This window comes from Tupaia chinensis, unplaced genomic scaffold (genome assembly GCF_000334495.1).
Source record: "Tupaia chinensis unplaced genomic scaffold, TupChi_1.0 Scaffold000017_1, whole genome shotgun sequence".
NCBI classification, from domain to species: Eukaryota; Metazoa; Chordata; class Mammalia; order Scandentia; family Tupaiidae; genus Tupaia; species Tupaia belangeri.
This window is the reverse complement of record NW_006159447.1, coordinates 3,285,931-3,298,875: the sequence shown is the minus strand read 5'-3', so window position 1 is coordinate 3,298,875 and position 12,945 is coordinate 3,285,931. Positions and strand designations below refer to the sequence as shown.

At 39.6% G+C, this 12,945-nt stretch overlaps 1 protein-coding gene across 1 annotated transcript in view; it reads right to left on the bottom strand.

The window, feature by feature from the left end:
• Positions 1–12,945, bottom strand: part of DEPTOR (DEP domain containing MTOR interacting protein) — a 157,739-nt gene that overhangs the window by 6,412 nt on the left and 138,382 nt on the right. The window contains exon 11 of the mRNA XM_006140060.3: positions 253–260. Coding sequence (XP_006140122.1) covers positions 253–260 — 8 coding nt within the window. The remainder of the gene's footprint in view (positions 1–252; positions 261–12,945) is intronic.

The window sequence follows — 12,945 nt, the reverse complement described above, 5'->3', positions numbered from 1 at the left end:
GCTGATAGGAAGCCAAACCAACTAAAGAATCTTGCCTCTAATTCCTCTCCCTGCACCAGTCCTGGCTGATGTACAATAGCCCTCTGGAGTGCCCAGGGGATTGTGCAACTGCACATTTGTTCTTGTATGGCTGAAGTCCCACCACAGTTATTCAATTATTTTATGCAAAGTGGGGATGAAGTTGGGAAGAAACACTGTACCTATGATGACCTAAGTGTCTTTTACTTCATAAATCTGTATTCCCTAAGACACTTTCATCCCTGAAATTGCTACGTTAATGTGAATGCCACCCTGACTTGTCTCTCACTATATTTTTTCTTTCTGATCTTGAAGGAAAAAGAGGATTGAAGTACTCTTACTTCAGACATTCTCTGAATATAACAAAACACATTTAGCAAAGAATTCAGAGAGAGAATCAGGAGAAGAAGACACAGACACAGAAAGTAATCAGAAAAGACCAGCCCCATAGAGCAGCAGTTAAGCACTGTGGATAGGAAGCCAGATCCCACCTGACCAATCATGGTTTGAATTCCAGCACCAGTGGCTTTAAAAACATGCTAGATGTGTGTGCATACATGCCCAAAATCTTGATTGAAAGAAAAATTGGAGGAAAAGGATTACCATATGACCACAACCCATTGGGGGTGGAGTGCTTGCTCTTACTCTCTTTCTCTCTCTTTCTCTCTCTCACATATACACACACAAACACACATGCACACACAGACACAAGAGTGCAAACTCTCTAGCAATAACATTTCTTAAATAAGAGAATTAGCAAGAGCTCATTTCTAGTTAGTAGGACCAATTTAATAACATTAAAAAAAAAAAAACCCAAGCTGTTATATAGCAAGACATACTACAATTTTTAATCAAGTGAAACACTCAGATGTATTCTAGAAATCATCCTGATCTGTCTCCCACCCAAAGTGTATATCTTTTCTACAGACCTTCACCAGATATCCACATGCTCTTTGACTTTACAATGGGGTTGCATCCCTATAAACAGATCTTAAAGTTGAAAAGTCATTTAAGTTTGGGATTGTCTGTAAGTGGCCCTAGACTACCCTGCTTCCTAAGTGATAATCAGCTCTCTGAAAACTGACACGGTGTGGATGAACATCCCAACCTAATGTCTTAGCACCTCTCACACAATGAAATAACACTGCATTTGATTTTTCCTTATGCCATTATTGAAAATAGGAATCACGTTCACTAGATGATCATTATTATTACCACCAGCATCGTTATTGTCTTCATCCAGAGGAGGAAATGAGGGGGAAGAGGAAAAAGGCATTTAACTCTATCAAGAATAACTTAGACTAATCTTTACATTTGGGCTAGATCATGCAGGGCAATATGCCATCTTATCTTCAACTGGAATTTAACTAACCATGTGTGTTATGACTCAAAGGAGAAGGAAAGAGGGTCTCTCACTGTTGGTAACTTCTCTTCTGTCAGTGACACCAGAATATAATAATGAGGTGAAGATGAATGATTCCTGGATAAGAGCTTAAAGATTCCAGGAGAAAAGACATAACGTGCAGATAAGGTCATAACTGCCCTTGGTAATAGTGCTGTATATAATTCAGCCAACAAGCTCCCTCAAACCACACCATTCATCAAGTTGATTGATTACACTACCTAATCTCTGCCTTTACCAATTCCACTCACATTTCTTTCTTGTTGCTGCAAACTTTGCTTCATAATAGACTCAGGATATCATAAAATTAAATATACTATATGTCTTCTGTAGGTCGGTGAGAAATTTGGTATCAGGTGATCAAAGTACGGATGTTGCTACACAAAACAAGGTGCCCTTTGCTTGTCTATAAAGTTTGGCTTGTCCACAGCAAAAATGAATTCCCTAAGACATTCACCTGTAGGGATACTCCCGTTTTCTCTTTCCTACCTTCCTCCTCAATGCGTGTTTCTCCCAAGGGAAAGTTGGATGTATGATAATTAAAAGAACGAACAAACAAACAAACTAACAAAAAACCAAAAAACCACTGTCCAGAAGTCAGGAGATGAGTTCTAGTCTCAAGGCTATACCCAATGAGCCAAGTCACTTTGAACATGCTATTTCACTTCTCTAATATTAGTTCTCCATGATACATTGAGTGGGAAAAAAAGAAATAGATGTTAAGGACTTCAAAGTATACTTCAGATCTAAAATTCTATGTAAAAAAAATCTATTAGTGAATGAAGAACATATTTACTACTATAGCCATTTTAGTTTACTAATTGCTTATGTGCCAGAAACTAGCCAGGGATTCATTTATGTTAAATTTGTAAAGGAAACATTACTCTTCTTAGATAAGTAAACTGAGGTTCAGAACAGCACAAATGAAAGAATGTAAGACTCTCTTTCGTGCACTTACGTGTTTGATTTGCATAAACAAACAAACAAATAGGTCAAAGCAACAAAGGACTGGACAACTAGGCAGAGGATTAGATATATGGAATACATAGGCATCATCTATGACCAGCACTTCCACTGTTGGAATTGTATCCAATACTATGATTAACATGATTAACTTAGAAAAAATTCTCAAGTTGACAACTAATCTAAGGTCTTAGAATTCATGGATAATTATTACAGTGAACTTCTAGGTTCACTTCATAATTACTGGAAATGTGCATACAGATATTTTACATTTTCTACATAGTTAAAAAGAAAAGAAAACTCCTTTACAATTTATTAGTTGCATGACTTTGGAGAAGTTAAAAATTCTCTGAGTTCTACTTTCCTTGTTTATAAATGGAGATCAAGTTTTTTTTTTTTTTTTTAATGGGGCTCATACACGATTAAGTACTAATCCCAGTGTTTAATACCAGTGAATATTAAATAAATATTGATTTTCCTTTTCCCACACAATTCCTATTCTCCCAAATAGCCTAGAGAATGCAGATTGTTGAAAGTGAGGCAAACCACTACATGCTTCTAAACCCAGAAAAGCCAGTTTAGATTCTAGTTTGGAAAATGAAAATAGATTTTAGGACTGGTGTTATTTAGTCAGATTAAAAAAAAAAAATTAAAGGGCGGGCAAAGAGAGAAAATGTGCTTGAATCTAGGGGAACTCCAACTATAGAGAATCCAGAAACTTCTGTAAACAGTCAGCATAGTTTTAAAGTAAATAGGGCAGCTGAATTCCAGTAAGGAATCTCTGACCCTGTCCATAAGATAGTCACATGAACAAAGTAGCCACAGATGTAGAACACTTGTGCAGTGTAAGTAGGCTCATGGATGGTTCTTCACCAAAATATCAGACAGAGACATAAGCTCAGTCAAGATTTGCATAAGTAGAAATTCCTTTTACCTGTAGACTACTTCATGTTTATCAAAGTACCCACAGTGAGCAAGGGAGCAACTACTTAGGAGTTTCAAATGCGGTTATAGTAAGTAGTCTGTGTGTTTGTGTCTACTGCATAACAGTACTGACAGCAGAACACTGTTCCTGGAAAAAAAAAAAAAGTAGAAGGAAACAAAACTTGCAGCTGTATGTTCAGCCCCATAAATCTCTCTGCCAAGTATGCAACTGGCAGGAGAGTGACTGGTGTGGGAGGAGGCAGAGAACCAGTTCTTGGATAAACACAGGATTCTCTCTCCAGAGAAGTAGTCTGCCTCTAAGCTTTATGCATTTCAAGTGGGCTATATGGTTATATTGTGTCCCCAAAGAACAGGCTGCACAGTTACCCTTGAAGGAAAGCCAATGGTATGTCAAGAATGACCCTCTTTTACAGGAAAACAACAATAACAAAAAGCAACACTAAAGCATTTTTGTTTCAAAATGAGAAATTCTAAGTGCCTGCTGATCTCACACAGAATCTACACCCCTTCTAGCCCAAATTGACCACAGATAAGTCTTTTTCAGATCTAGGTTGCTCCTTGGTCAGTCAACTCAGCTCACCTACGATCAGTCACAGAGGCTTCTGGTGTACTCAAAGGGGAAGGAGGTTTAGGAAACCCAGGCTCAGTTCATAGAATTTGGATTCACAAAGGTTTAGGACACACACTTGCCTTCCCAGGGGTTCCCTCTAGAAATGTGGTGCCTTAGGTTGAATGGAGGACACATGACCCACACTGACAGTTCACGGCACCTTTTTTTATTTTTTGGAGAGGTTTTTGCTATAGGGCGCATGCGCTCACCAGATAGACAGAGACAGAGATACAGAAAGCAAGAAATCACCCCCCAGGGGGGATGGCCACGCTGCAATCCCTTCTCCTCCATTCTCCTCTTGGGATCTTGGGAACGTGCACACACATGCCCGGCGTGAGTTTTAAGCCACCGGGTCCAGGACTCAAACCACGGTCGACTACATGGGAGTCCAGTGACATAGCCATTACGCCAACTGCTGGTCCCAGTTCATGTCACCTTCTCACGGACAGTTCATGCTTGTTCTAGGAGCAAATCTGGCTTGCACTAAAGACAGAGGCATCCTCTCAATTTGGTTTCTCAAGGTTATAAGAGGTGTTTAGTAGCTGGAAAGAAGTAGTGTATGCACTTTCTATCACACGATTCTGTGGATTGCCTCTACTACTAAAGGAAACGAGTGTATCACTTAAGAATAAATTCTCACTCTTAAATTCCTACACCATACAACATTGGCTTACCCTTACAGGCAGGAAGTTTTTTTGTTTTTTGTGTTTTTTGAGAGGTTTTTGCTATAGGGCGTGTGCACTCGCCAGAAAGACAGAGAGAGACAGACAGAAAGCGAGAAATCACACCCCACCCTCAAGGGTCATGGCCATGCCGCAATCCCTTCTCCTCCATTCTCCTCTCGGGATCTTGGGCACACATGCACACGTGCCCAGCATGAGTTTAAGCCACCAGGTCCGAGACTTGGACCACTGTCGACTATATGGGAGTCCAGTGACATAGCCATCACACCAACTTCTGGTCCCAATGCAGGAAGTTCTTTAGAATTCCCCCTAATTGTGAATGAGGAAGGATGGTTCAAACAGCAGGAGATCCGGAGATGCATTCTCAGCACAGGTACCAATTCCCACACAAGTAGTCAGCTCTCACAGGAACTTATGGCTAAGAGGATAGAGGCCCCACAGAGCTGACTTCTTCCCTGATTCCAAATACTCTCTTCTATAAGAACATTTCTCCCAATTACCTGTTTGGTCTTTAAATATTTATTACAACTGCTTAATATCCAGAAATTATTATACCTTTTTATGGATTATGCTAAAAATGCAAAATTAACATGCCAAAGATTTTGAAGGATCAATTACTAAGCAAGATGCAGTAGTACATTAAAGCTATTTGTCAGGTAACTAATTATAGTAAAACTTTGTTTTAATAAATACAATGCATTTTTCATATTTTATTTCATTCATAAGGGTTGATCTGTAATGTGATGGTGACATTACCTAACTTCCAAGGGTGAGTCAGCATCTCTCATTTCCCTTATTCTTCTTCCAGGATGGAGCTGCCCTGATTTGGGTTAAGAATGAAAAGTATGACTGTGTGGTGTGTATGTGTGTGTGTGTGTGTGTGTGTGTGTGCATGTGTGTGCAGGCACATGTATAGGGACGCATGCACATGCATGTACATTGCAGAGGCACATAGTAATGCCACCGTCTACTTGGTAGTTTTTTGGTGGGAAAAGTAAAAGGATTATACATAGGATAGGACATGGAGTAATGTCTTTTTGGGTGTGGTGAGATCTGGAGTAATCAGCCTTCTTTGACATCCTTTGCTGGATGCCCCCAGGGAGGAAGCCAAGCAGATAGTTTCTGTTTTAGAATCCCTTCCTTATTCTACCGGTCTATGGCCACATTCAAGACCACGCAGGCTAGGGACTAGTGAATGGAGTTGCCAGTCCAGCGACGAAGGACTCTCAGTTCAAGGACCTATGCTGTAGGGTCAAGAGAATGCTCTACACTGATTTGGCTGAAGACTGGGAGTAAGGCCTTGGAGAGCTATTAAAAAGTAGGTGTGAGTCAATGAGTCAGGTAGGCCATATCATCTTTAGGAGCCTAGCACACCAGTCACAGAGAACTGTATGGATTTGGAGATTGGGAATTCCTCCAAACCTTCACTCCTACAGAGCACTTTTTACAATCATTCTGGCAGAGTGGAAAGCATATTTTGCTGACATCAGCCAAAGAACCTGAGGATGAAAAACTACAGTAAATTCAACCAGTCTGAATGATTGATAAAATGGAAAGACCAATGTGTCGACAGTCAGACGTGGGCTAGTGTGGCTTCTGGTTCTGCCACTTAGTTGCACAATCAGAGGCTGACTCAACTCTTTCTGCCTCAACTATAAAATACAGGTAATATCCAGTTCCTAAGGCTGTCACAAAAAATTAGAGGCACTAATACATATTAAGAAACAAGCACAGTGCCCAGCTTAATGTGCAACAACAAAACAAAACAAAACAGTTCTTTCCTCCCTCCAGCCCTGGAGAATATACCAGACATTAAGTTACATTAACTGATCTACCCTCTAGATTAGCTCCTACTTGTCAATGTTTACTTTGAATGCCAAACCACTAGATTCTTAGCCAGGAACAGACTCCTTTATTCCAAGAAGTGATTAATTTATCGCAAACCCTGGAAAACTGACTTCCATCCTGGACATTGAAAAATTCTTCCACAAAAGGTTCCCAGATAGCTAGATTCAACTGGGTCATATTTCTTGCATCTCTTATAAAGTAGTCGAAATAAAGCATGTGTGTATTCAACCAGGGTTATCCAGAAGCAGTTCTTATTAAATTTTTTTTTTCAAGTCGTTTTATTTACTTTTTAGGGAACAGTAGGATCTGTCAGTATAGACATACAATGTGTAAGGGTCAAATCAAGGCAATAAACATATCCATATCTCAAACATTTATCATTGCTTTGTGTCATGAACAGAGATTTCTCATATGTCCTCTGCCCCTCCCCCCACCATAGATATTCTCCCCCATTATCACCATCCCCCACTGACTGGTACATTTGCTACAACTCACAATCCTATATTGACACTCCAGTAACTTCCAGAGTCCACAGCTCATGTTCAAATTCACTCTGGGTGTTGCACGTTCCACCCTTCTAAACAAATGCATTATGATACATAACCATCATTATAGTATTGGACATAGTGTCCCTGCCCTAAAAACCTAAATATGTATTTTCCCCCTAGCTATTTGTCTTAAATATGGAAAGATATTTCAAAAAGATCGTGGGGGGAAGAAGGAATTAAAGAAGCTCCTGAATAGGAGTGACTGTGACTGTCCACAGATATGAGAGTCTGGGCTTGCAGACAGACCACAACTCAGGACTCCAGCTTACAAAAATGTGGGTCCTCATGCTATTTAGTCCCCCTTGGCCTAGCCACAGTAGGGAATAGTCATGCACCTCTGGGCTTGGAATGATAAGGTCTATGCCTGGTCTTGATTATTTTGGCTCTAGAAAGTGAAACATGATCTCATCAATCCCAGCTGTGAGTATATGCAGGCAGCTACCCTGCCCAGAACACAGCGTAGTTAGGGCCTTGCAGTCTCCCAGTGGTTACACAGTTAGCCATATGTGGCTGTCACAAAGACAGCTTTCTCCTGTGAGTTGCAGAGAGTCTCTTTGGCCATCCTTATTCAGATGGCTGGCATCTCATACTTTCTCCCTCCCAACAGTGAGCTCCCTTATTTATTTATTTATTTATTGACAAGGTTTTTACTATAGGGTGTGTGCACTCGCCAGAAAGACAGAGAGACAGAGAGACAGAAAGCAAGAAATCACCCCCCCAGGGGCGATGGCCACACCACAATCCCTACTCCTCTATTCTCCTCTCTGGATCTTGGGCACGCACGCACATGTGCCCAGCGTGAGTTTAAGCCACAGGGTCCAAGACTCAAACCACGGTCGACTCCATGGGAGTCCAGCGACATAGCCATTATGCCAACTGCTGGTCCCGTGAGCTCTCTTTAAGACCCCGCTCTGTAAATTTTTCATCAGCACAATTTTTACCAAACTGAATAGGTTTAAATGTAAGTATGAAGATGTGGGAAAAAGTAAACATTTTCTCTTCAATGGAGAAAAATTCATATTTTAAAACTAATGATCTAAGGCATTTTTGAATTAATAAGATTCCTTAACCTAGCCATAATCTTTTCTAAGGACGCTATGAAGGATGTTTCCTTTTTCTTTGAAAGGCCTCTGCTGCTGGAAGAGAGCGGCATGCGGTGGAAGCGTTGAGGGTACAGATCATAGCTGCTCACAGGCAGCCTCTCTAGGCAAAGCACACATAACAGGAGAGCTTTCCATTGGTCATCAGGGCAGCCAGGTTTCTTTGATGCCACTTGGCAAAGCTGTCACGATTCAGAGCAACCAGATGAGGGCATGCACCATATCTGACTCTTAAAAAAGCTGTTTGAGATTCCAGGGCTGTTTCTTTGCTTGTTTCGCTCCATGCAAATTTTGACATCCAGGGGAGCTAATAAATCTCCGAATGTGTGCAGAATTGACGCTGTGCAAGGAAATACCTCAGGGCCCAAAGTACACCACCCAAACGCCTTCGTAACCTATTTTTTTTTTTTTTTCGTAACGTATTTTTAAAACAAACCGTGAAACACAGCCTTCGGTCTGAAATTGAGACATAAAAATCAACACAGTCTTTTATTCAATAGTACAACTGGATGATCTAGCATTGTATTTGCCTTTTAAAAGGTCTGGGATGGTAACTGTCATTCTTGGTTGTACTTTAAAATCAACTGGGGGGATCAGCAGATGGCATAATGGTTATGTAACTAGATTCCCATGTAGTTGACCACAGTTCAGGTGTTTGACTTGGTGGCTTAAACTCACACCAGGTGCATGTGCGTGCATGCCCAAAATCCCAAGAGGAGAATGGAAGAGAAGGAATTGCGGCATGGCCATCCCCTGGGGGGTGATTTCTCACTTTTTTTCTGGCCAGTAAGTGCACACACTCTACAGTAAAAATCTCAAAAAGAAAAGAGAAGAGAAGAGGGGGGAAAAAAAAAAGAAAAGAAAGAAAAGGAAAGGAAAAACAAAAAGAAAAAAATCAACTGAGAATTTCTAAACAGAGTTGAGCTGCTATATGGGCCTCAACCTAGACCAGTCAAGGAGCGCTCAAACTTCTGATTCTGGAGCATAGTAGAAGTTGAGAAACCCTTGTCTGGGCATTCATTCAAGGATCTCTGTGTTCTTGTCTATGCTTGCTTTAAATGGGAGGATTATATTCAAGCCCAGTATCTGCAAATGGAATTCATAGCATGGAAAGAACAGGAATTTACTCTTAACTTGGCCCTGAACAACCTACTTGGGTCTTTGTTTTCTCAGGTGTAAAATGGAGTCAGTGGTATTTACTCATCTCTATTTCAAGAAGCTGTGAGAATATAATGAGAAATGTAGTATTCTCTGATGCTTTACAAAATCAGGCATTATTACTATTGAAATATTTAAGTGTAAAACAGCCTAGATTGGGGGCCAGCAGATGGCATGTTGGTGGACTCCCAGGCGGCCGACTATGGTTCAAGTCCCAGATCTAGTGACTTCCTTTCTCACTTTCCTTCTCTCTGTCTCTCTCTCTTATAGTGCATATGCCTTTAGCAAATTTAAAATAATAACAATAATAATAAATAAAATGGAATAATTCTTTAAAAAAACATAGCCTAGATTATATTATTAATAGTTAGTGAAATGATTATGATGGGATAAAAATAAATGGAGACCCCCAACAAGCCAGGCACTGAAGTTGGTCTATGCCATACATCTCATTTAATAGCACGATCAGGAGTGATCAGATCCAACTTATGATGACGACACTTGACCATAGATAAGTCATTTCACATAAGTCATTTCACTTCTATGGGACTCACTTTCCATACCTATAAAATAAGGAGGTTTGACTGGGAGATTCTTATCCTAGGACCCCTGGATCTAAGAGCAACATTAAATTGTGCAAATGTCATACACGCATATGTGCACACTTTTTCCCTGGGAATAGGGTCCATTGCTGTTTCTAGATTTTTGAAGAGGCACGTGACCCCAAAACAACATTAAAAACTAGAGAAAGGTCTGCCCCGTAGCCCAGTGGTTAAGTGAGTTGGGTCCCACATAGCTGAAGGTGGTTTGAATTACAGTTGCAGTGACTTGAAAAACATGCCACGCATGTGTGCCCCAAATCTCCATAGGGTAGAAATATGGAGAAGGGATTGTGGTGTGTTCATGCCTCACTGGAAGAATTCTCCCTTTCCTTCCCTCTGTTTCTGTCTGGCGAGTACACATACTTTCTTGCAATCAGACATTAAAAAGAAAAGAAAAAGGGGAATTTTATTGTAGCTCTAAGTTTATGATTATTGTTCATGGAACTAATGCTTTTGAAACTCAAATACATCTATTTATGGGTGGATTTCAAACATATTTTTGACAAAATTATCTCTCTCCCAATGTATTTTCATTTATGAAGCTACTCAATCCAAAAGTTGAGTCCTTTAAACACAGTCAGTGGCTTCCTTCTCCACTTAAAAACCAACTTGGTTTGAAGGTGATCTCAGAAGAATAGCATGTCCACTGGGCCAGGGTGGTCCTGTGGGATTCAGAACATCCTTGGCTCTGGGCCAATCTGGAGACCTTTGTAGGTTCTGACTTTTCATTCCACCATGATTCTGGTAGAAGTATATTTGTGCATAGTGGCTGGAAGTTAATTGGTGAAGAAATTGAAATCTTAGAGCAAAGAGACATGAGTCTACATGTGGGACACAGCCAGAAAAAAAGAACTTGAACCAGTGTCAGACAAAATACAGAACAAAGAAAAGATAGATATCAAAACCCCGAGGAGAACAAGGTATTTGATGATGCTTAGATAGGCTTGGCTTGAGGCTATCTATGATCACGCATCAGAATCTATACTTGGTATCATGAGATGGTAGGGTTCATGTATTTGGGCTTCAAGTCCACAAAAAAATTCATTCAAGAAATCAGTTAAAATGTGGAGTATCTTATTTTTAAGGTCAACAGATTTGAGCTGCTCAAATTGTTGGAATGTGAAAAGTTAAGAGACAAGGACATATTCTTTCTAGTTTCCAGAACTCAGTACTTTCAGTTTTAAAAATTTTGTTGGTATGAGTTTATCACTTCTCCAAAATGCCATCTATCAGTATCATGTTCTTGGAAAACACAGCTATACAGCACAAGCCAACACAGAGTAGCCCCAAATGTAATGTAATGCTTCTGTTCACAAGATCCCCTATGCCCTTATGCTATGAAGGGTTTTTGGCCTGCATCTACTCTGTAACAAATCAGTTCCACAATAACAATGCCAAAGCACAGAATCTAGATCTAGTCATATCTGCATTCACATACAAGTCTCTTTATGCGTATTTATTAATCCCTCTGACCCTTATTTTTTTTTTTTCATTTGTAAAAATAAAAATACTGGGCCAGCAGGTGGCATGGCATGGTGGTGAAGGTGCTAGATCCCACACAACTAATGTGTGGTTTGAGTCCTGGCCCCAGGATCTTAAAAAGCATGCCAGGCACATTATGGTCATTTCCCCCCTGGAGGGAGGGGTTATTTCTCACTCTTCCTTTCTCTCTCTCTCTCAGATGACTGCATGTGTCCTCTAGATAAAAACTAAAAAAAAAAAGACACTATTTATGTCCTGTAATTGTTATTATAAACAATAAAACAGTGCTGATACATTTAGAATGGTACCTAGCATCTAATATCACTTAACAAATATTACTTCAAGAAATCTTAGATTCCGTTTTCAATAGTTATCTGGAAAATATACTGAAAGTGTAAAATATGTGCCCAAAAATCTTAAATAGAAAACTAACTTTTTAGTAATACAAATATGTTTCATGTTCTCTGCCTCTATATCTGACTGAAACAATATATTGCCTGGACATCCACTGATCTGCTCAAATTCTTTTAGAAAATAGAAATGCATACCAACTTTGTACTAGAGAAGGTGCTAGGGATTTTTATATAAAATATTTTTGTTATTGCTTCTCTATTATACATTTTGTATTGGTTTGTTTTATCTCAAATTACAATGATGGGGCATTGGAAACCAACTTACAAAACTTTATTTTGTATTTTAGAAATACTAAGAGTTGGTAAATTGAATCAACTAATGAATTTTTAAAAAAAAACTTTTGAGTGTCTTTTAATTGTCATATGGTATGGTAGGAACTAGAATGAAATTCCATAGGCTGTCTGCCACCCCAACAAGCTTTTTAATTCTGGTAAAGCAAAGACAGTGTCCAAACTAGAGTATATACTGTCCCTAGCCACAGAAACATTCATTTATTTATTCGAGAAACACTTACTGGTCATATACCAAAAACATATATATTCGAAACTTTCTCTGCACTCATAGAGCATATGTTCTAGAGGTAGTAAAAATATATAAATACATATCTTGGAAGAAAATAAAAAGGGAAGTATGAAATTAAAAAACTAGGGGCCTTGGCAGATATTGCAGGTGTGATTCACCTTACCCCATCTCAACTTCTCCCTTGGCCTGATAGAGGTTGAGAAATGAAATACTCAGATTCCTAGATACCTGTTCAAATGACCATGCAACACAATTTCAGCCAATGAGATGTAGGCAGAAATACTATGAAGAATTTCCAGCCAGCTTATCCTGTTTGGGCTGTTATAACAAAATACCATATACTGGGTGGCTTATACACAACAGAAATCACTTTCTCACAGTTCTGAAGTTAGGAAGTCCAAGGTCAGTACATCTACAGATTTGGTGTCTGGTGAAGGCCTGCTTTCTGGTTCACAGATAGAATCTTCTAGCTGTGTCCACGCATGGTAAAATGAGTGAAGAATGTCTTGTGTATATCTACTTACAAGGGACTAATCTCCTTCATGAGGGCTATACCTTCATGACTTAAACACTTCCCAAAGTCCCACTTTCTAATACTCTCACATTGAGAATTAAGTTTCTCCCTATGGATTTTGAGGAGACAGAAACAT